This window comes from Coenobita brevimanus, chromosome 46 (assembly GCF_032717465.1).
Source record: "Coenobita brevimanus isolate Jiangsu-jjx chromosome 46, ASM3271746v2, whole genome shotgun sequence".
NCBI classification, from domain to species: domain Eukaryota; kingdom Metazoa; phylum Arthropoda; class Malacostraca; order Decapoda; family Coenobitidae; genus Coenobita; species Coenobita brevimanus.
In genome coordinates this window covers 50456750-50481081 of record NC_136999.1, presented here as the reverse complement: position 1 = coordinate 50481081, position 24332 = coordinate 50456750, and the positions used below count along the sequence as shown (strand labels likewise).

Here is a 24332-nt window from a genome sequence, read left to right as displayed (position 1 = left end):
TAAAGTAATACAAGGCCTCTACTTCATGGTGAGATTTATTTGGTTCCCTTCTTGGATGATCACGGGCTTCTACTAGCGTTAAAAATCTAATTTAAAACAAACCTAATTCCCAAGTCTGCCATTATTGACTACTGACGTTTACACCCTGCCACAGACGCTCCTGGCCTGCTTCTTGGCTGTTGCTGACGTGCATACGTTTGTGTGCAGACCGGTCTGGCCTAGGCTTGCTTCTGGGGCAAGACTGCTTTCGACCAGTCTGTACCGGTCAAATTGCTTCACCAGAACAGCAATAAGACCAGTCTAAACTGGTCAATACCGGTCTAAAAGCCTCACCAAAAGGCGGCATTTGTCGGTGTATTGCCGGCCAACAACCAATGTGTCAACTTAATTTTGACTTCTGTAGGTTTGAATGGGATAGCGTGATGTGTCACGCCCACTGAGCTCTATTATATGGAGAGGCTTTCTCATGGGTAGCACCGTGTAACTTATGTAGCTGCCACCAGGGTGGGCGCTGGTGTAGCGGCAGCCATGTTACATCACTCCTGATGCCCGCGTTTTTGTACTGAGCTGCTTTGTGGGTTTTTGAAAGTAGCTGAAGATTCCAGAAAATATAGTGGCATGGTCCACTGTGCAGCTTATGGATACAACAATGGGCACAGGAATTCATCGAAGAGAGATGGCATTACATTTCACAAATAAGAAATAACTTGTTGTTAATTGGACACTTCACCAGATCCTGTTTCACAAATCTGCCACTAGGTTCGCTTCCGTCACCCAGCTCTGATGCGGGGATATGCATTGAAAAAGTAGTCAGTGCTTAATTTCTTTTTAATTTTGATACAAAGTAAAACACCCCAAAACATATTTTACTCAACAAAATACTCAGATGGCATGATATACTATAAAGAAATTACAATATGGGAGCCTTTTGATTATATATAATGTATTATAAGTGTCATTTTGTAAACTCAGCTTTCATAAGTTTACTCATCTCTGTAAGCATAACGTAGAGACAAAACCTAGGCAATTTTACAAGAACCATCCATAAAGCAAGATAACTGTGATTAAAATATTTATCATTCGTTAGTATCTACAAAAGAAAATAGATATGTAGCAGCAGATTTGGCAGCACCCTGCCATGTCCTCTTCTGTTCACACTCTCCTTTTGATATGCTGCCCTGCCTGACGTATGACTTTTCAAAACAATACGGACCTGTTGGACGTCTTGATCATCTTAATAGACTAAGTGTAATATAAAGAATTCTTTTAAATGTTTCCCTGGCTCCATTGCACGGTTTAGTAAATTTACACTTCAACTCCTCGTACTCTGCTATGGTTATAGTGTCGTACCGCACTGTAGTTTGTTTAGATTAATATGACTGATTCACCAACTATGCAATCGTTACATACATTGTTTTCAGTGGAACAGCTTACTTCTTTAAAGCATGCTAAAACATACACATCAGAAGTCCTAAAGGTAATCTCCTTTTACTGACTGCACACGATTTATTCAAATATATATGTATAGACAGCACACTATTATAGTTCCCAAGCTAAGATTCTCTGAGAGCCTGGTTATTCTTTCTTTACAGATATATATATATGCACTTAATTGAATACGAAAAAAGATTCCTATAAATAGCAATATAATTATAAACTTAGCATTAGGTACAATTTCACATGTCTGCAAAACCCCGCAAAAATATTTAATTGAGGCTGGACAATGCTAGACCACCTAGTGGCAGACCTCTGAAACAGGTTTTGGTGAAGCTTCTAATTCTATAACAATACTGTCCCCTGGGGTGGGACGGGAAGATTCTTCCCAAGTATCCCTGCATGAATGAGGCCACTAAAAGGGGCCCATTTACCTCCAGTCTTTCTCTCCATGTCCTCTTCTGTTCACACTCTCTTGTAGATATTTCCATATTTCTTCCGGCCTTTATCACTCTGGCCATTCGGTTTCATGACATGGACAGTCTAAGGACTTCCCACACCATGGGGGAGGCGGTGGCTGAATCGGTAGAGAGGCGGCTTGCAGTCCTGATGGACCCAGATTTGAATCCCGGCTGGGACAGGGAACAGTTTAAGGATTTGAATTTCATAAAAAGCAGACTTTCCTGATCTACCAGACGACCCGCCGGCATGTCGTAAAAATACCCCCACTAATACCAATACAACAGTTCTGTATGAGACAGCCCTAGTATGTATTAATATGGACAGTGGGTGTTAGCGCCGATGTGGTGACATGTGGAGGTGTAGGAGGACTACTGGGCCTTGGGATAGGCTACTGCCCCCGAGATATAGGCCCTGAAACCTTTGCCCTGAGTCGGACCAAAAAAAAAAAAAAAAAATCATTATTTCGACTTAAAACAGCTTCAACATCAATATCATTTCAACGTTAATACCACAATATCTTTTCCCTTTCTGTCATTACCTTTCTCTGCCTTAGTGCTGTAAAGGATAAGTTCTGCACTGCAGCAACCTATGGTGTTGTTTTATACTCATTGGCTAAATGTACCCCATATACTTCGTTGAACGCGGCCGAAACACACACACACACACACACACACACACACACACACACACACACATTCCATACATGTTTTTGTATTATAAGCGACGAGTGTAGGTGTTTCAATATGGCGGCCAAAATCACACGTTCGTGGCAGAGATAGCCTCTCCATATTATAGGCCTATTTTGGCGGGGTCAATGGGATCGGATTAGGATCGAGGCGGCTTACTGCTCCAGAAGGGTCACACCAAAACAGTCCAGCAGTTTCGGATCGGCTTGTCCTGTTGCCATGGCGACACCTCAGTGCCCCACATCACCGATGGCGGCTGAAAGTTCAAACTGGATTGATTTGGTCAGCAGTAATTCTGCTGTCATTTTCAGCAATACGGTCCCATTACTGATGAACCCTGACACAGATGAGCCCCTCATACCCACCTTAGTAATTGGCAGTAGCATTTTATCTGAATACTGTTAGAAAAACAAGTAAATAGAGCATTACAATGTAGGAGCTGACGCTGTATTAGAACTGGTGTGACGTCACAATCCAGGATCGCCCAGCTCAGTCCACCTCGGGGAAGTGGACTGCCTCAGATCGATCCGGAATCAACTTTCACTCCAATCCAGGACCAAGGCTGTGCCTCGCCAAAACAGGATTAGCTCTCTGGATTGACTTTCGATTCTGGATCGATCCGGGATTATACTCTCGCCAAAATGTGCCCTATAGAGCTCAGTGATCACGCCTCACGTGACGCCGAGTTTGGGTTGTTATTAGTTGGCATCTTCCCGACATAGGATCAATTTTGTCGACTATTTTTTTTTTTTTTTTTGCCACGTGGTCAATATTCGACAATGATTTTTTGAATGAATATTTTGGAGCCGTGCTGACTTATATATAGTTCCGACTGAGGGAGGTCTTACTGTGTGTGTGTTTGTGTGTGTGTGTATATATATATATATATATATATATATATATATATATATATATATATATATATATATATATATATGCTAGGTACAAGGAAACAAAGGCCACGAGCCCGCAATACTGTTCCTTCTAAGAGAAAAACAAAATACAAGAGAGAGCCAAATTCAAGATCCGATCATTTCGAGATGCCTGGACACTCTGCGTTTGAAATACTGGAGATCATAGCTTGCAGGAAATACAGACAGAGGGCGACAGTTCCAGAGCTGACCTGTTGCATAAATGAAGGACTGGGAGTAACGGTTAACTGTTGCATTAGAGAATTGGACAGAAAAGGGATGAGAGTTTGCTGCTAGACGGGTGCTACGCGCCCGTCGTGGAGGTGGAGCGATGCAAGCAGACAGTTCAGAGGACCAGTGACCATTGATGTAGCGATAGAAAAGAGATAAAGATGCAACAGTGCGGCGAAGAGACAGAGGTTGAAGGGAGCTGGTATGAGGAGGAGAGTTAATGAGACGAAAAGCCTTTGACTCCACCCTATTGAGAAGAGCTGTATGTGGGGAGCCTCCCCACACATGAGAGTTGTACTCTATCCAGGGGCGGATAAAACCCGTGTATAAAGTCAACAACTATCCAGGGGTAAAGAAGGAACGGAGTCAGCTTAGCACACATAATCTCTTGGAAGCAGATTTTACAAGAGATGCAATATGATCTTTCCAAGACAAGTCCCGAGTGAATGAAACCCGAAGCGTATTCAAGGATGATGCAGGATTTAGCTGATTATTATTAAACATTAATGGGTACTCCTGTGGAAAATTTTAATGGGTTGATAGGTGTTTTATATATATATATATATATATATATATATATATATATATATATATATATATATATATATATATATATATAATCGGCCGTTTGAGTGTCCACTGCAGGATCGGCCTATCCCAACCGAAGTATGGACGATACAGCCAATGTATCTCCACCAAGTGGCTTAGGCTGTCTGATAGAGATTGTATGTAGGGCTAGAAGAGCTTTTAAGTGTATTGTAGTGTTGTAGTGGCTTTGGATGTGTGTGGTCTGTGAACCAAGTGTAATCGGCTCACGCAAGCTGACTGGGTGCAAGCATACTTTAAAGTATGCGACACTTGTTCAACCACAGCACCCCTGATGTCCGCCAATGCAGTACGTGGCCAGAAGAACGCTCCCAAAGTTTATTACCCTGGCGAGGCGCGAACCCTCGTTCTTCAGTGTACGAAAACGCACAGTTTACCACTGTACCACACAGGCTCTCTCTCTCTCTCTCTCTCTCTCTCTCTCTCTCTCTCTCTCTCTCTATATATATATATATATATATATATATATATATATATATATATATATATATGTATGTATGTATTACATATGTATGACCATGGGATAAAAGTGCAAGATTCTGGGTGATGATAATTCAGCACTTAAAATGCTGACTTAACGAAAATTTCTCAGCAGCTTATGTCCCTAGGTTGAATGAGAAAGGCAAAAGTTAACGATTATGTTGAGGAGACTGCCTGGACCTCCCTGTGGCTTTCCCCTTTCCCTGTTTCCACTACTTACATGACGACAACGACCCTGGTGACGACCCTTCCCCCTCGTAGGCATAATTCCTCAGGTCGTCTATGGAGGGGTGTCTCTTCTCTCCATTCTCCCTCTTTCCTCCACTGTCTCTCTTCCCCTCTGGGCCCTCTCTCTTGCTGATGCTGCCTTTCCTCTCTCCATCCTTCTTTCTGAGTTTCTCTTTGTTTGCCTCATCATCTCTGTGGTTAATTTGCAGCACGTCCACATCTGTCGAACAGTGATAGACGTAACCTTATTATAAGCGGAGATTTCGAAACACCTTTTCTTCGGCGATTTATTTTGCATATTACTTCTAAATATCCTCCTGAATGTTACTGATGCAAATTATATTGATATTAAAATGATCAAAAATAACACAAGAAAATGGTAAGGTGTAATAAGCAAAATAAGTCGTTAACCCTCCTCAGGTAGACCTACAGTTTCGCTTACAACTTACTGTAGGTACACCTGGGTCTGTCAGAACCAGCTTTAAAAAAATGCTGTAGTGTCACACATGTTTTGTATAATGAATTCCTGAATATTCTACAGTGTATTAGGTCGTATCAGTCACAAAACTATGCGATTAAGTTTTAATTCATTGAACTCGACATTTAAAAAATAAAAAAATGCCAAACTTTTTTTTTCTGCAGTCACCGTACATGAAAACAAAGAACACTATGTGCCTAGCATTTGTGTCACAACGTGAGGGATGGAGGACCTTCATTATGAACATAGTGGATCCCACACAACATCAAATCAACTTGCAAACTCATAGTGAAAAATTCTCCCCCCTCCTCAGGTACACCTGGGTCTCACAGACCCGACATGCAATTCTGAGTGATATATTGCAAAAACATAGAAAGACACGAAAGTAACACCCCCTACACCCTGCATGGGCACAAAGAGTTAGGAAGCTATTGAGATGGACAGGGATCCCAGGCATCTGTAAGTTACTGAACTATACCATCGAAATAATTGCCCAGGTCTGTCAGACTCAGGTGTACCTGAGGAGGGTTATGTTGTGCTACGAAGCCCTAACCCTCAAACCTCGGGAGGCTTTTCAGTGGCGAATAAATAGCGAGGGGAAATATTTTAATGATCCCTGCGAGGTTTGAAAGTAAAAAGAAGAAATGGTAAGAATATATAGTCGCGTATTCTCGTCGATTACGGAAGCTCCCTGGCACTTCCTCCTTTGCGAATTATTTTCCAAACGACCCATTATTAATCTCTTTTTTGCAACTTATATCTTATAGACCAAGATTGCATGACTAACGCAACAGAATTAAGTAAAGGAACAGAATAAGAAATAAACCAGTAAGGATGAGGTGTTAGTAAGCTCCCGTGCTAAGTAACAAGGGTCAGAGTGAGGTAAAGGTGAAGATGCTGACTGGCTGTTGATCATTAGGAAATACAGTTATCATATTGCAGTCAGGCCTATATATAACTAGCTTTATTATTCCACACTGCAAGAACATTAATTACAAGCATTATGTACTGTAGTACCGTTATATTACGGTGCATACATGTCTTCGTTTTAATATTTCCTTTACTGTGCTAATAATCGGTACAGCAAATCAGCTTGTACAGGGTGTCACGGGAGTAAAGGTCATATTCGTAAATATGGGAAATAATAGATGAAGGAATTCTACTAAAAACTACACCAACACGCGTTCAAATCTCAATCGTTAGACCTATAAATACCGATGACTTAATAGGTGAAATATAACGAAGACCATTTTCCCCCTTAAGGTCATCAGTAACTGTAGCTCCGACATGGCTGTGATTGGGTGCCATATTGATAAAGATTTTTTGCTTAGAATTGCCTCATCTATCGTTTCTCAATGTTATGACCTTTCCTCCCGAGACACCCTGTATCAAGGAGTGTATAGAAAGATGTCTTCACCCCCTTTGAGCTCTGTAGTAACACATTTTGAAAATTACTTTTTTCCTAGGGACTTTTTAAGGATTATTATTAGACTAAACACGTCGTTAAAATAAAGTGGAATTTTTGTTTTATTCCTGATACTTCTACGAACACTGAATAATAACAATAATTCTCTATATAGGAGTATATGGCAGTCCCATGTGTCCTGATTGGCTAGCTACTATGACGTCACTAGCTCCGCCCCCTGACCACACGTCATTTGGCGGGACGGTGGTTTGTTTGTGTTTACATTCTATATTTGTAGCAACAGTGTGTTGTGCTGTCGCTACATCAATTTTAATTTCAGAAACAGAAGGAAGTTTGTATCTTTTCATGTATTTCCGCGAAACCAACATAAGGTATTACGAAAATGGTTAAAGAAACGATCTATCGCACGTCAAGCAAGTAAAACCATGGTATTTTATTTGCTCTATGCATTTTTCACCCGTTTCAACTGTCAGTCATACGACTATGTCAAGCTCTCTTTAAAGCAAAGTTCGTACCCTGCTTTCAATCTACCAAGACTAGGAAACAACATTCGCATTCCTGTTTCGTATGAAGATCATACAGAGTAAGTATTTTACCAATGCCGACTTTCTGCTTTCAGAACATTAGATTTTTAGTGGTAATAAAAAGTTAAGCTTTCAATACCTTTTCAATGGTCCATTAAGTGACACTATGATAATACTTCTGTTAATTTCAGCATTGCTTGATAGATCTCTAGATTTTGTTGTCAGTTGTGAATGTGCAGTATTTTCACCAGACTAGACTATTGTTTTCCATGCACAGAATGGGCTGCTGATTATACAGGTTCTCTTGCGAGTTTTGTCACTAATGTTAGGTATGAAATGAATTATGTATATATGAAATATTGCATTAGTATTCCGGTACATTTAAGTTTTATTTACACGGTACAGTCAATTTCTATGAACAATAATACCGAACAATTGTGTATTACTGTCATGCAGTGTATTCTGTGCCCCGACTTCTTGGGCACAGACACGGTGCAGTCTTGTGTTCTTTGTTCCCGACCGGGCAAGTACTAGCAAGGAAGGAAGAACACTAACACCACTGGTCAAAAGGCACACTTGTATATTATCGAAGACAAATACATACATCGTTCTATGAGCAAAACTGAGAAACTTACAGTGACTTAAAATGAGGTTTACAACAATCACCTTCCACGTAGTTCAGCAAGTCTGACCTGTACACAGAATTACACCTTCCTGAGATAGAGTTATATCCACACAGTGTCACAGACAATATTTCACAAAGATGTCAGGTACGTCATACTCACACATATGGACAACATAATACAGTATAGCCAACCTGACAGGCACATGACATGGACGACAACATATATTCAAGTCCTTAAACCTAGGTATTTGCGTGACATAGACGAGGCCCTAGCTAGTACAGTGTATCCGCGTGACATGGACGATGCTCTAGCTAATCTTAGGCTGTGTGCATTACATAGGAGTATATATGGTCTCACACTGGGAGGGAAGGGGGGGAGGGAAGAGTATTAGTAAGTCTAGGGTGGGTTTATTCACGTGGGAGACGGGGGCTGAGGGTCTGGGGAGGAGAGGGACGGGAGCACACGGGGGAAGGGTCACACTGACGTATGTGGTACGGTGGGGGCAACACTGGGGGAGGCTTGTCACTGTCGGGGAACCGACCCATGGTTGGATATCGAACACTCTGCACGTAATATCCAAGTAACAGAGTTCACTATGGCACACTGGTGGGGGTGATACCCGGCTGGGGGGAGGGGGAGAGGAGAGAGGGTTGGGGATCACTGGGAGAGAGGCATCGCAGATGCGGGGGGAGGGAGGAGTCACAGAGGTTGGTTCACTGCAGGAGGGGTCCGAAAGCACTGGGGAAGTGTACAATCATAGTGTCTGGTACTCACGATTCTACTGGAGGGGAGGACATGGCCCATGAGGCGGGAGGGCCTATGCCTGGAGCTTTAAATGGTGGTTGGGCATGGGAGGTGGGCTGTCCAGCGAGTAGTATCGGGAAGGGTGGTCCGTGAGATCGCCACTAGTCCTGGAGGAGTGGGTGGGTGGTGTGTTGGGTGGCTCCCTAGCTGCTACGGCCCGGCAGAAGGCAGGGTTCTCTGGGCTGGGACAGAAGAGGGCCAGGAGATGCACTGGCCCTTAGTCGTTGTCGGGGTCCTGGGGGAGGACCTGGGGAGGCCTGGGCCTAGGGTCGGCCGGGAGGAGGGCGGTGCCCTGACTGGGCTGCCATCACGTCCGGCAGCGGTGGCTGTCAGGGAGGGACTGCAGCCACCTGCACCGGGGGAAGTCCGGCCGCTGCAGCGAGCATCCGGGGAGGCCCACTGACTCCAAGAACTGCAGTCATGTCTATGGGAGGAGGCCGTCAGGGCTGGACTGCAGCTTCTCGTCCTGGCGGAGCCTGTCAGCATCTGGGGAGGGTGGGGCTGCAAGGACGGGACATCTGGCCTCAGAGACGTCTCATCAAGTCTGGTCTCGGGTGAGGTGCCTGTAGGGAAGCAAATCCTGCCCTCTCGAGAAGAAAGACGGAGAGAGGAGCACCTTGCTCCGCCACAGGAGTGGTGGGCAGAGCTAGAGGCGTTTCCCTCTGTAGGAGCTTGGGGACAAGTGGAGGGAGGGTGGCCAAGGGCCGGTCCTCCTACTTGGTGGGCCTGTGAGGCCTTGCTGAAACTCCGGTCTGGGGTGTGCAGGGGCGGTCTGGGGGACGTTCCCTCCATCAGGCAGCCCCGTTGGGCACTGCCTGTGCTCCTACAGAAGACAGGAGTGTGGAAGGAGTCGGGGAAGACTCTCTCGGACACCACCGACCCTGGCGGCTGAGAGTGTGTGCCCATCAGGCTCTCCCGACCACAGCCACGGATCTGGCGGAGTCTGCACTCTGGCCGTAAGGCCTGGGACTCCTGCCCCAGCGACGTCGGGAGGAAGAGGTCAGATGTACTCTCTCGGCTTGTGCCACAGCTCCGATGGAGCATGCCCTCCTTCTGCTGGGGTAGGGATTCCTGTTCCTGCGGGAGGAAGATGTCGGATGTACTCTCTCATCTTATGCCACAGCTCCAATGAAGCGTACCCTCCTTCCATCTGTGAAGGATTTGTCCCAGGGACGTCAGAAGGAAGAGGTCGGATGTACTCTCTCGGCTTGCACCACAGCTCTGATGGAGCGAGTCCTCCTTCCGTCGGGGTAGGGGGATAGCAACCCTCGAGGCTCCTCCTGAGTCCTCTGTTAAATAGGAGGCCGATCCATGGGACTCAGCATCCGAGGGTTTGCTTGGAGCTTTGCCACTGCAAGTCCCACCTCGATTCTGGCGAGTATTCCTTCTGCTGAAGAGTAGTGTACCTTTGCTGTACACTGCCAGGTGGTCTGGCTGTGGGGAAGAGGGGAGCCGGGTCACGGGAGAGATATGTCGCTTTCACCTGGACGGTGAGCCAGGTAAGCCAGCCTCTCTGTCATCCCCTTGTGGGGTGGGCATCGCACCCTCATACTCTCCTCCTGGGGTAGTGGTGTTGGATTCACCCTGTCACATGGGTATTTCAATTACTATTGCAAGAAACATATGTTAATAGAACTTTTTTTTTTTTTAATGTTTTGAATAATCATCACCAATTGCTAATGCCAAAACTTGCTGGACACCCTGTTTAGTAACACGCATTTGTTACTGTGTAATAACAGCATTTGGTTCTGTTGTTTAAATTCTTATGTGACCAAGGTTCTACTCAGTTATGCCTTAGCCTATGCCTTCGTTATCGCAAAGTTTGACAAAGTCTTTCAGATTACACTTCGTAATTACAGTAAGGCATGACAGAGTGAGGATTAGTTAGGACATTTTTTTTCCACCTTAGTTTCGGTTGTGTAAGAAACGGAATCTACAGATGACTGTAGGGAAAATTAAAGTTATGGTCTTTGAGAGAAGTGAAGTCAGTGAATGTACAGTGGGTTGGATGATAAGGAAATGGAAAATGTGAGTACGTTTAACCTGCCGCATGCCAGTGCCATTTTAAAACGCTCTGACAAAATTCCGCGGCCAGTGCCAGTGCTGTTTTAAAACGGTTTGGAATAAAAAACTTCACTGTGACCGCAATTTGCAAGATTCGCGGGTAAAAATTGGTAGGCATGTAAGGTAAGTTCCTCTACCGTCCCCCAGGCTGTCAAGCCCGTACACTCACTCGCTCCTCCCCTCACGTTTGCTTAGCCTCACTCTGCCTGTGTGCCTCACCCAGTGCTGTACATAGTGAAGGCATTTTGTAAATATTTTCATTTAAGTCTAAGTTGTAAATATTTTCTTGTAAGTGTAAGGACTATATAGTGAAGTCAAGTTGTAAATACCTTCTTGTAAGTGCCAGGACCATACGTAATGAAGTCAGGTTGTACCTATCTTCAAGTATGATAATGCATTCACAGTGAGAAAGACACACAAATTGTGATAGATGCTGAAGTAATAAGTGATCAGAAAAGTGTACTGAACATTGCTATACCTTCCCAGCATAAATACCTGAGTATACCTTACATAGAAAACGGCTTTCTCTCACGTACGTGTTGAGCGTACGAGAGCAGCTATACCTGTACACGAGTATGCAGGACTCAATAAAACTAATTTCCGAGCCTCGATGACCATTTTAATGGTGAAATTCGTTGTTTCCACATCAAAATCTATCATTTTAGCCAAAAAAAAAAAAAAAAAGGCCAAAAAATGACCGGCACTGGGGTGACCCATAGGGTTAAAAATAGCCGGCACGCGGCGGGTTAAGTACTTGGGTAGTGTGATGAGTAAGGATGGAAGTTTGGAGGGTGAAGTGCTTGAAAGGGTACAGCAAGGAAGAAAGGTTGATGGTTCCTTGAAAACAGTGATAAACAGGGAAGTGAACATGGAAGTGAAGAAAATACTACATGACAGTATTGCAATACCAACTCTAATGTATGGAAGTGAAGCTTGGACCTTGTTGAAGGGACAGAAGTCATGAGTGAGAGCAGTGGAAATGAATTATCTGAAAGGAGCATGTGGAGTCACATGGAGAGAGACTGACAAATGAGGATGTGAAGCAGCATTATGGTGTGGATGTGATAGGAAGTGTTAGGCAAAACATACTGAGGTGGTTTGGCCATGTGGAGAGGATGGAGAGTGAGAGACTGGTGAGGAGAGTGTATGTGAGTGAGGTGGAGGGGGGAAGAGGGAGGAGGAGGCCAAGGATGAGATGAAGGGATGGAGTGGAGAGGTATATGGGACACGGGGGTGTGAGCTGGAAGCAGGGGAGTGAAATGGAGGGGGACAGGGCGACATGGAGGCGATTTGTTTGTGGCCACCTCTTACGGGCTTAAAGCGTCTGGCAATAGACAGATCTATAGATAGTTTCGGTTGGTTTTGTTTTTAAGGTTACCAGGTTACTACCGGTTCCTAAAACGGGTATTGACTTTGCTAATATGAGTGCAGTATCAGCTTTATGCTAAGTTTTTCCCCCAGGAGCCTACCGGCATTTTATACATGGTGTTCAGTAAATATGTAGCAAAAATCAGGGGGTGTATTCCGGAGACGATACTGAATGCAAATTACTAAATAAGCATATTGCAAAACCTCAATAGTTTGGGAGTTACAGCACTTTACAGATATGCTATGGATGTGTTGGAGTCAGGGGATTGTAAATGAGATGTCCATCACATACAGTTAGATTTATTAACAATATTATACAATATGCTAAACACTGGTATGTTATTCACATTTACAGCAAGAGTTCACAACTCTGGCCTCCTTGCTCAATGCATGCTGCACCCCGTTGCAGAAGGGGCTGTTGCACACATTCCAAAGCCCAGGGACTGTTGCTGATACGTGCCATACTGTCCTGCACATGAAGCCACAGTTCCTCACTGTTAGGAACCTCTGTTGCATACATCTCGTGATTAATGTGCCCCTATAGTTAGAAGTCAAGGGGGCTGATGTCAGGTGACCGAGGTGGCCACGACACTGGGCCATCTCGCCTGATCCATTGTCCAGGAAACACAGTATTTAGGTAATCCCTTGTTATTCTAGATTAATGGAAGAGATCACCTATGGAGACACATTAAAGGCGAAGTGTATGCCACAGAGGTTCCAAACCCTGAGGAAATATGGTGTCATGCGCAGGACAGTGAGGCACGTATCAGCAACAATCCTGGGGCTTTGGAACGTGTGCTACAGTCACTTTTGCGACAGGCTGCAACATGCATTGAGCAAGGAGTCCTGAGTTGTAAACATTTGCTGTAAAGCATGTTTTATAATACTGTTAATAAATCTCACTGTGAATGATTGACATCTCATGTACAATCCCCTGACTCCAACACATCCATAACAGATCTGTGAAGTGCTGTAACTCCCAAACTATTGAGATTTCGCACTATGCCCAATTTGTAATTTGCATTCAGTAACGTCTCCGGAATACACCCCGATTTTTGCTACATATTGAATGAACACCTTGTATATCTGTGCGTGTACGGATAGGGTGTGGTAGGGGGCGTGGCCAGAGCAGGCCTGAGTAGAAGATACCAACTGGTCAATTTCCTTGAGCCCCACATGCACACTTGGAACTTGAAATATTTATTATTGTAAAAGGTACTGAGTGCTAACACCTTTATAAACACCTTGCCCTGTTTATGATCAACAGTCGCTTCCCATCTCACCTGCAATGCTTGTGTTTGTGGTCCACGCCAGCTGTCCGTTGGTCCTGGGTGGTGTACGTAGCTGAAGCTCCAGCAGGTTGGGAGGAGCCGTGGTGGTGGGGGTGGTGGGGTGACTCTCACCCTTCCCACCCTCCCCCACCGCCTCACCCTTACGTACACATGAACGTTTGTGGTGCTGGTGGAGTAGGAACGCACACACAACTACTGCAAATAAACAGGAGTCTCAACCAATAAGTACTCAGGGTAGCAAATGGGTTGATGCCATACTTACATCCTTAACACTGTTGAATATGTGGGCAAGTAGTGGGTGGTTACCATAGTCCCTGGGAAGTATTAACCATGGGAGTGATGTGGAGACAAAAACCTGGTAGTTGACTTTGCACAACATCCCCAGAATGGAAACTCGATTACATTACACAGCAGAAATTTAGACTTAGACCACTACGCATACGTATCTCTTCTGCAAAGCCGTGTCTGTTCCCAAGGGTAGGTTGAACTCCATGGAACCTGGTCTAGGAGGATGAAAACTCTGAATTCAAAGTCAAGATTTTAGGTAATGGATGGCTACAGTAAGATCATATGGCTACGAAAAAAAAAAAAAAAAAAAGTCCATGTTGATGCTGATGCTGTATGGCACTCAGCATCATTATTAACAATCAGCGAGAGAGAAGCTGAGACAAGTGGGCAGAATGGACTAGTATGACAGTTTATGGGCGGGATGGGCTAGTATGATAGAGTTTGTGGGCGGGATGGTTTAGTATGATTGAGTTTGTGGGTGGGATGGTCTAGTATGATTGAGTTTGTGGGCAGGATGGTCTAGTATGATTGAGTTTGTGGGCGGGATGAGCTAGTATGATAGAATCTGTTGGCGGGATGGGCTAGTATGAAAGAACTGACGTATCACTTACCGATGAGGACAGTACACCAAGCCAGGGCAGCCAGTAGTGCGGCCAGGGATAATGTGAGTGGGGTGTCATCAGTGTGAGGTAGTTGGCAGTACTGGCCGCTGTACCCTGACACACACACACACTCGAACCCTGCAACACGTACCGCACACTGATTACACACCGCATGGTACAGTGTATTTCAGAAGGATGAAGTTATTTACATACACTGAAATAGCCTGAAGTATTGTCCACTGTTCTCTGGAGCGCACACGCACACACACACACACACACACACACACACACACACACACACACACACACACACACACACACACACACACACACACACACACACACACACACACACACACACACACACACACCATATGCTACAGTATATTATTCTGAATAGTTTTATGTATCTACGCAACACAAATTGCATCTTGAAAAAAAAAAAAAAAAAAATTAGAAATCATTGCTTTCTTGGACGGCCACAGGCTACATAAAAATACTGTATGTCATATTGGTCATGCTTGAAACTATCACATATTCTCTCTCTCTCTCTCTCTCTCTCTCTCTCTCTCTCTCTCTGCCACTTACCCGATAAAGTATTAACACAGGACCCCGAGTGCAGACATGGTTGCCACTCACACTCGTCCTGGTCCTCACACCCTCCACCCTCGTCCCGCAACACCTGACCCTCCTGACACCTGCAATAATACCAACACCTGACCCTCCTTACACCTGCAACACTACCAACACCTGACCCTCCTCACACCTGCAATAATACCAAAACCTGACCCTCCTCACACCTGCAATAATACCAACCCCTGACCCTCCTTACATCTGCAACACTACCAACACCTGACCCTCACACTTGCAATAATTCCAACATTTCAACATTGCATAATCCATAGTTAGTCTGTTTATACTTGAGGGAACTGGACCACTTAAATAACCTGAAATCAAATGGTCGTGGCATGAAATTCGACGAGTCATACTTTGAGGTAGGAATGATTCTCCCCGTTTTTAAATCCAAACTACGCTCCAGTCTAGCTTCACCTGGCCAGTAGCTGAGGTGGAAGGGTTAGGGACCATTGTCACGTTGGAAAAAAAGCCACATATTGTCGTTGGTGATGCAATTCTTTACACCTCTCATGGCGCAATTCGTGTTCCTTGTCATGTCTGCAAAATTATCAACATGTACTACTTGAAACATAACATCCAGTACAATCAGTAATGATGTGCTCTGTCCATTTTAACTTGGTCTAAAATGGCCGAGGTGCAACAAAAGATTAACATTAGAAAATGGTACTAGCCACGAAGAAGTGCTACGGAAAGGATGGAGAGCCATGCAGTTATCTTAATCTGCAACTGAGCTATGGGTATAAGCTGCAAAAGAAAAAGAGAAACTATAAAAAATCGCCAAAATATGGTGGACGAACTAAAGTGTCTGGCACCCGTTGCCCTCACCACACAACAGCTCACCTTCACCTGTAATATTATAAGGATTTGCTTTTCATGTTTTTTACACTACGTGCAACGCTAATTTATCCCCTTCCCTACGATGGCGTCTTCAATTTAATTCCTTCAGGCCGAGGACGACACATGTATACCTGAAAACACAATCGGTCTACAGGCCTGTCCAACGATCACCCGGCACCCATGGTTTTGGGGAATGGTAATGAAATAAATGTTGGAAAAGAGTAGTGTAGATGTCATGAATATTAATACCTTTGCCTCATCTGACTACTGTGTACAGCGTGATTCGTTACAATGTTTGGAGACTGATGAGTAGCGTGCACGGACACAACCTCTGACTCTATTCTGAGGTCTGGGCCTTTGACTGCTTTTAACCCGAGACGTCCCGTCGACGTATGGGTACGTTGCAACATTTTGCATTTGCCAGTCCTGTTGACGTACTGGTACGTTTTGCAATTGCAAGGTCCCTAATTTGCACAATTTTCAATTTTCGCACGTGATTTTTCATAAGTATACACGGGACACCTTCCTCTATTCCTCTACAAGATGCCAAGCAGGGACAATGCCTTACACTGCATAACCTCCTCCCCCCGCACGCCATTGTCTCGGCAATTCACCTGTTACCAGTGACCTGGCCAATAAAGACATTCAGGGCCAGAGTGATTCCCCAATCGATGACAATGTGGAGGACAAAGTTTACATAGCATTAGAGGAAGAAACAGTCAGAAATGATGATCAGGTAATGTGGCAAAAGAAGGTCAGGAATGGTGATGAGTTAGTGAGTGAAACAATGCTTATAATGCCTATACTACTGTTTGAAAACCAATATACTCTCATACTACATATAAATTCGTACCAAATAAATAAATAAATACCATTTAGGAGTGGTGTGGAATAGTTATCCTCCCATAGAACTCGTTTTCTTTGCAGCCAGCCTGATAGAAAACCCTGTAAGGTAAGGAGGTACTCCTACCTGTATTGAGTATTATAAACCTCAGGTGAGAGATTTCTCTATGAATTTTCGATGTTTCTCACCAAAAGCGGAGGTTTTAGCCAAAAAAAAAAAAAAAAAATCAAAAAATGGTAGGGACTGGGGGGTGTCGGAGGTGCGAAAGTGGTCGGGACGTGACGGGTTAAAATCAACTGGCTTCATTCTTACCTGACCCTTAACCCATCCACCAAGTTTGGATGGGATTGGACCAAAAGTGTTTCAGTTCAGCTTAGTTGAATTCTGACCAACTGCTCTGAAATTATTTCACTCTTTGATATGCCAAACCAAGTGTCATCCAAAGTGAATAAAAAATACAGAGTTAAAGGCCGAGCCTTTGACCTTGCCCCGTGATCCTTACTGCTGAGTGATTGTTCTAAAAATTGAATCACTTCACCCTTTCCTGCTCTTCAACTCTTTCACCAAGTTTGATCAAAATCGAATAAAAACTGATTTGACCTTACCCTTAATCAATGACTTTGATCTCTTGTCAAAAGTTAATTACCTGTTCCCTGTTGGTTTTCAATTACCATGCAACCTCTGACCATCAAACATTATGTAGCCAGGAAGCAGCTGTTCATACGTATTGTAATGAGCATATGTAACGACAGGTTTATGTGGTTCAGTCAGACCAGGCCAACAAGATACTGGCAGCTCCTGGAAGAATGCACGCATGGTAGTGGGATGGGTAGAGTCAGTGAAGGAATTGTATTATCACGAATAAATGTTCGCTACACTTCCCATGTGGCTGTGGCGGTGGAAAGCTTTACATGATATATTTGTGCGAAAGGAATACGAAGCAGATATTATATGAAAATGAGAAGGAAGAGTTTTCTATGACGTTCGAGACGGAATGTGAACTATGGAAGGTAGGACACAATGGTGGCAGATGACTGTCGATGACCCATTGCTCGATGCATCTCATACCAGACACCAGCACTCCTATCACCCGCGTCTGTGGTCTCCATCTCCCCCAAATCCTGATTACCGAACTTACTCTCGCTGTCACAGTTTCCTTTTTTCTGGGTTGTGTCACGATTCTTTTTTTTATTAGCACAACTGAAGGCAGAGTGTAGACAGATTGGAGGGTCGATTAAACCACAGCGCGTTTTTTAGCTTGACGAAAAGTCCCAACGCCTTACAGCTCAGTCGACTACTAAGTGTGGTCAGACTGGAGGGGCGATTAGGCTCGTAAGCAAGGAGTCTCATTCCAGCCTCAAAACTATGGATCAACCACAACTTAGCATTGGTGGGCCAGTTCTGTCAAGCAAAATAATAACATTCCATCTAATAATAGTAAAGGTGACTCGCTTCTCCCTTATAACTAAAGCTCAGAGAATTCATGCAACCAGGACCCTGTATTAAGGTCATGGAGTGGCCCAGTTCCGTCAGGTATTAACACATGGAGTCTATCAGTAATCAAGGAGGCTCATCCCTATCTCATAACTACGAATTTCATGCAACTGCAACTCAGTATTTCAGCTGTGGGAATGGTAAAGGTCCGTCACGTGAAAAACTGACTATAGTAACCAAGAAGACTCATTACTAACTTATAAGACTCATTACTACCTTATAACAGAGGCTCATCGAATTTCATGCAACCACAAGTTAGTATTGAAGTTGTGAAGTGATGTAGGTCTGTCAGATATAAACAAACCACATATAGCCTACTCCATTCTCAGTCCCTTCCCCTTGCTCAACGTTCCTCACATATTTCCCCTATTTTTTTTTCCTGCTCTTTATGTTAGTTGTTGGTAGTTAAACAAGAGCATCAGTGGGCTCCTGGGCAGGCTGTCAGACAGGATATATATGAACTAGATGATGTAACTTGCAACACACGTAAGACACGAAACAAGAAGCAGAAACTGGACATCAGAACTTACAACTTGAGCGTAGGATTCAGTCATATTAACGATCAATTCTGTGTCGTAACTTTGATTCAATTTTGCAGGATGAACTAGAGACACAGGAAAATTCTGCACAAATCTTTCATTGCTCCTCCTGCAGAAAAGAGATATAACCTACGCTTTTGTATTTTGAAGAGAAACTAGAGGCAAACTTCTAACGACTGTATGCCTAAATCTTAAATCGTAAAGGGTAAGACAGACTCCAGATCAAAACGACCATATCTGAAACGCCTGGCAATGAAAGAATATGTCCAGCCTCTTTTTATCTCTGTTAACTGTGCCGTGGAATGGGGGATGCAAGGGGCTTGGTTAGAATCCTGAGTGTTCCAAAAATGCCTGTCAAAAATTGGAGCTTGTCTTCCTCTTCCTGATGTAAGTATTAACCATCCATGAGCCTCACCCGCAGCGATAAGACTTCCAGGTGTCGATGCAGGTGAGGTGTGGGGGGCAGGTAAGGTTGTGGCAGACCAGGGGGGCGCCGCACCCTTCCCTCACTCCCTGGAACATGCTTGCTTGACCCCACTCGGTGCTGTTGATGGAGGGCGGGAGCGGCAGCATCTTACCACCCACTCGCACGTCATCAATACACCCTGTGAAAGATCAGCTGCGTCACACTCACTTCAGCTGTTGTAAATAGGTTATGTATACACCAATGGGCAGGGACGAAAAATTGCTACCCATTACGCTGTTTCAATTACCGTTCTTCAAGTGACATCAGAGAAATAACAGACAGCGTTTTTTCATATCTCTATCTATTTATCTATCTACACGTATATATATGTATATATGTATGTATTGTTTCAGCGAAGCCAAGTAGACAAACAGCTTATTCAGGACGATATGATCAATAATTACAGAAGAGAAAGAGACTATCACGGCGTCATATACAAAAATAATCTATAAGAAAAAGGTGTGCCATACAGAATAAACGGGGATGCATGAATACCCGGATTCGCCACCGAATTAGTTCATATTCACTGAGGTACTTTCTGACATTTAAATCTTCAGTCCATGCCAATGATGATAGTAATAATAATAATAATAATAATAATAATAATAATCATCATCATCATCATCAGTGATATTCCGAAGCTAAGTCTCACCATCAAAATAGGCACTGTCAGAGGAGCCTCCGGATTCCTCAGCGGATCCCCCTATGCGAACCCCCTCCAGGCTGTCGATCTCCAACACCTGAGGGGAAGCATACATACAAGATCAGGCGCAATTTTAACTTTTGCTTGCATATTTTCACTCTAATATTGACTCTAGCTTAGTTGTAAAGTGTATGCTGGTTGTATGAGTAAATATAACTATTTTACACAGCTTAAGTTCAAAAAAAAAAATAAAAATAAGCGTGTGAGTCATGTACCCTTGGCCCGGACATCCTGAGGGAGGCGTTGTACATTGCGCCATCGCCATCGTCAGCGGACAGGAAGATGGAAGAACCGAATCTGAAAGAGACCTGGATGAGAATGTAAACACTGCAATATATAGTATACAGTGAAAATACAGGAGTTCATGACCGCTTTTCTTTGTTTTGCTGCATTTGTGTTCATCATCCACTCAGCGTAGTTCAACTCATGTAACTGTGCACTAAATGACGGGTCAGATGGTTCCTATGATCCAGGAAACCATTTACTACGTTGGTTAATAACTATATAACCAAATGAACGTCTGGTGGGCTAGTGGATTTAGGCGCTCCAGCCAAATGGGGCCCGTAGGGGTTTCCCTTCGAACGGTGGTTGGGGTTTATTGGCCACATAATGCTACTGAAGGAGGAGCGAGGCAGGTCACCCTTGCTTTAAATGTCGGGACTGAGGAACCTAGTCTCGGGCCCCTTCACTTCCGTGGAAAAAAAAAAAAAAAGTGGATAATGGATACTGCAGTTCCTCAAGGCGACAACCATCATGGCATGCATTTTCAGTCTATTATATTTGTGAACAAAACTATCACCATTAATAACTGCGTAAAAATATGAAGTTCAGAAGAAAATAAACTGGAAATCAGGCTTGACGGCATCGGCATACCTAGGACAACACAAACACTGGCAAGTCAACAAATGCGACAAAAGGAAGAAGAGGCACCGACATTTACTGTGTATTGTGTACAGTATTTTAAAATAGTGAATTACGTAAACACATCATCGGTTTGAATGCGTTAATGAACACTATATCTGTTTGCTTCAGTTTTAAAAGTCTCTCCTGAACAGAAAAGAATTATTCTTCTGTAGACAGCAAGGATACAGTATTTTCAGACGCCCTCTCTCTGAATGAGTTAATAAAGCCTCTCAAACCGAATAAAATAGTATGGTAAGAGCAAGAATAAAACAGGAATGACGTACCTGGGTTGAATGGGTTAATGAAGGCTCTGTAACTCATCCTGCTCGATAATCTCATAAATAAAAACAAAAATGTAAGGACGTCCAAGAAGTGAAGAGGTCGATGAATGTTGTTGTATATCTAATTCCCCTGTTTGAAAGTCTACTGAGCTAAAAAAAAAAAAAAAAAAAAAAAAAATATATGGCATGGCAGCAACAAAAATATACGGTAAATACACCCACCTGACAGCCTTGACGGAGTGCCAGCTTCCGTCGGTGAGGCTGGGGTGGGTGAGGCAGAGGGAGGCAGGGGCGTGAGGGTGTGGGTGGAGGGCCAGGGTGAGGCAGAGGCGTCCATCCACCAGCCGTAGTACCATTGCGTCTGTGCCGTGCTCTGAGGTCAGGGAGGCCAGCTGACCCGACCCTCCACGCGTACGGAACCTGGTGAGAAACGAAAGATAAACAGCATATTCTCGATACGATGGACAGCAAATTCTGGATACATGTCGGTGTTTCAAAATATAATAAGTTTTCTCCATAAACTTGATCCTTAAAATGGGCAAATCTGACAAGTAACAAAAAACAGTCTTGTTATTAAAGTGACTTGTTGGAAGGGAGGCTTTATATTATTTTTCCCCACAGATATACATTGAGTCCTTGTCCTATATTGGTGATGTGTTCAAGAATAACACAGCTTATTCCATACACCCGGTACTGTGAATTTAGGTAAACTAGTAAATCAGTTTTAAAGGCGGTAGTGTAACTTAAATAGGCGATATTTCTGGGAATGACTGTGGATTTCTCTCTCTCTCTCTCTCTCTCTCTCTCTCTCTCTCTCTCTCTCACACACACACACACACACACACACACACACACACACACACACACACACACACACACACAAAGAAAACCGTAAAAAAGGGCAACATAAAACAAGGACTTTGATCTATGTTACAGAAAAATCAATATCATTCCATCTGGCATAAGCTGAAGCGTCTGGAGAGCAAATCATTACTTTATTTGATATTCATCCTTATTAATATCGGGTTAACCCCCTGCCTAGCGAAACGTATATCTCATTCTAAAGCGGACACCAACAGACAGACGATTTTCCTCAGCTCTGGGGATAGCTCTTGTAGTGAAGGGTTTAAAAGGTCGATCCAAAGATGAATCACATTTTCTGGAGATGATAAAACTGATGTGAAGAAAATGTCACTGAATTTACGGTGTTATTATACGGTATACATGTAGCTAAAATATATATACATGTGTTTATACATATGACTTAAAGATATTCGTATGTATTTCACACTTCTGCCTCATATTCTTCCATCTTGTCTTAATTAATCCTCTCAGAACGAATAAATTTTCATTGTATACAGGATCACTAAAGATTCATTCGAGAGAGGAAGAACCGCCAATTGTGATTGGCTTAACGAATGCTATCTCGTATCTCTCCCAGTTTGAAAAAAATGTATCCAGAAGCCAAATAACATCCTTTGGAGATAAGAATAAGATAAGGAATTATTTGACGAACGGTTGTGGCTAACCATTTTATTTATTTATTTCTTTTTTTCGTTCAAACTCGAAAGCTTGGACGCGGTCGAGCGAGGGAGGATGTTAGCTGTTGAAATTATGGCTTTCCATCGGTGTGTGTAGATTTGTTGTTGTTCTAATAATTTCAGAGGTAATCCCGTTCTGGTTCTCCCCCCTCCCTCTCTCTTTCTGTGTGTGTGTGTGTGTGTGTGTGTGTTTCAGCAAAATAGTGGCAAAGCGTGACAGAAGCCACCCAACAAACAGCTATTTCTTTTCCCTAAGCTTTCCAACGACAAACTTGACATGCTTGATCCACTGAAGCTTTAAGAGTTTCCCTGATAACCCAGCGTTGGTGTTATCCTCTACCGCCCACCTACATCAGCACAGGGCCGATTTTCCTGTGGTTAGGAAGCTTGCTATTGTCGCAGCGAGCGGCTCTGAAGGTGTCATTATCGTGCCCTGGCAACCTACCCGTCAACAGTGCGTCTGATTTCGTGTATAATATGATACGCATGTGATTTGTGTATAATATTCGTGCATCATGATTCGTGTTTATTATGATACGAAATCGAACGCATGGTTGACCGGGGGGTTGCCAGGGTACGATAATGACTCCTTCAGACGCGTACGCTGCGACTATAACACCTCTTACCATTTTTCTCTGATTCTGCTCCGTTATAGTATTCTTGTGTGTTAATCATGCAATTTACGTCGCCTTAGATAGAAGCAGAAAAAACGGGATATTAATGGGTTTAGAGAATAAATCGTTAAGGATGAGGTAACAGGGAGCTGCCTCACCCGATGAAATTACGGGCGTCTTAGCCTTCACATCGTTCGCTTAAATTACATATGTTCAGTACCTTCAGTAAGTTATGATGGAAAGGTCTGGCGAGGTAGTTATATTTCTCAGTGTGATTTTGTTATAGCCTGTTGGTTCCATAGTACGCAGTGCATCAAAGGCCATGTTGAGAGTAGCTGTTGGAAAGAGAGAGAGAGAGAGAGAGAGAGAGAGAGAGAGAGAGAGAGAGAGATTACAGTAGGAATGGGAGTGTTAGAGGATAACCACGAGGGTGGGATGAGTGTGGGTGTGGGTGTGAGTGGGTGCGGGTGTGGGTGTGGGTGTAGGTGAGTGTGGGTGTGTGAAGGGGGCAAGAAAAGAAGGCTGGGGATTAATTCCTATCTACAACACAAGGGGCATAAAGGCAGACAATAAATTTCTCCTAAGTCCACCTTTTTCCCAAGATTACGACATGCAACCATCAAATTTGCAATCCAGGTCCCTATTCCAGTTCCAGGCAGGGTTGTGGCATACCTGAGCTGCAGTGTGGTGGTGTGTGGTGGCGGGGTGAAGGTGAGGGCCACGCGGACATACCCAGGGGGCAGGAGTGTGGTGGGGGTGGTGGGGGTGGAGCAGTCTCTTCCCCCCCATCCACCCTCACACTCACACCTCTCCCCCTCACCATTCTCCTCACATCTGGAAGAGAGACACCGATATTCTCAGTATTATTCAGCTAAATTTAAAAAGCATTTGTCTAGGTAACAGTGCAGGCTTCATGATTTTTTTTTTTTTTTCGAATTTTTACCCCTCTTAAATCTCGACATTT

The 24332-nt window shown here is 43.8% G+C and overlaps 1 protein-coding gene across 1 annotated transcript in view; it reads right to left on the bottom strand.

Moving 5' to 3' along the window:
• Positions 1–24332, bottom strand: part of LOC145398722 (putative neural-cadherin 2) — a 428971-nt gene that overhangs the window by 3305 nt on the left and 401334 nt on the right. Inside the window, exons 24-32 of the mRNA XM_080271522.1 lie at positions 24041–24202; positions 21436–21633; positions 20245–20326; positions 19979–20066; positions 19276–19465; positions 15099–15208; positions 14520–14648; positions 13612–13815; positions 5031–5258 (exon numbers count right to left, since the gene is read on the bottom strand). Coding sequence (XP_080127648.1) covers positions 5031–5258; positions 13612–13815; positions 14520–14648; positions 15099–15208; positions 19276–19465; positions 19979–20066; positions 20245–20326; positions 21436–21633; positions 24041–24202 — 1391 coding nt within the window. The remainder of the gene's footprint in view (positions 1–5030; positions 5259–13611; positions 13816–14519; positions 14649–15098; positions 15209–19275; positions 19466–19978; positions 20067–20244; positions 20327–21435; positions 21634–24040; positions 24203–24332) is intronic.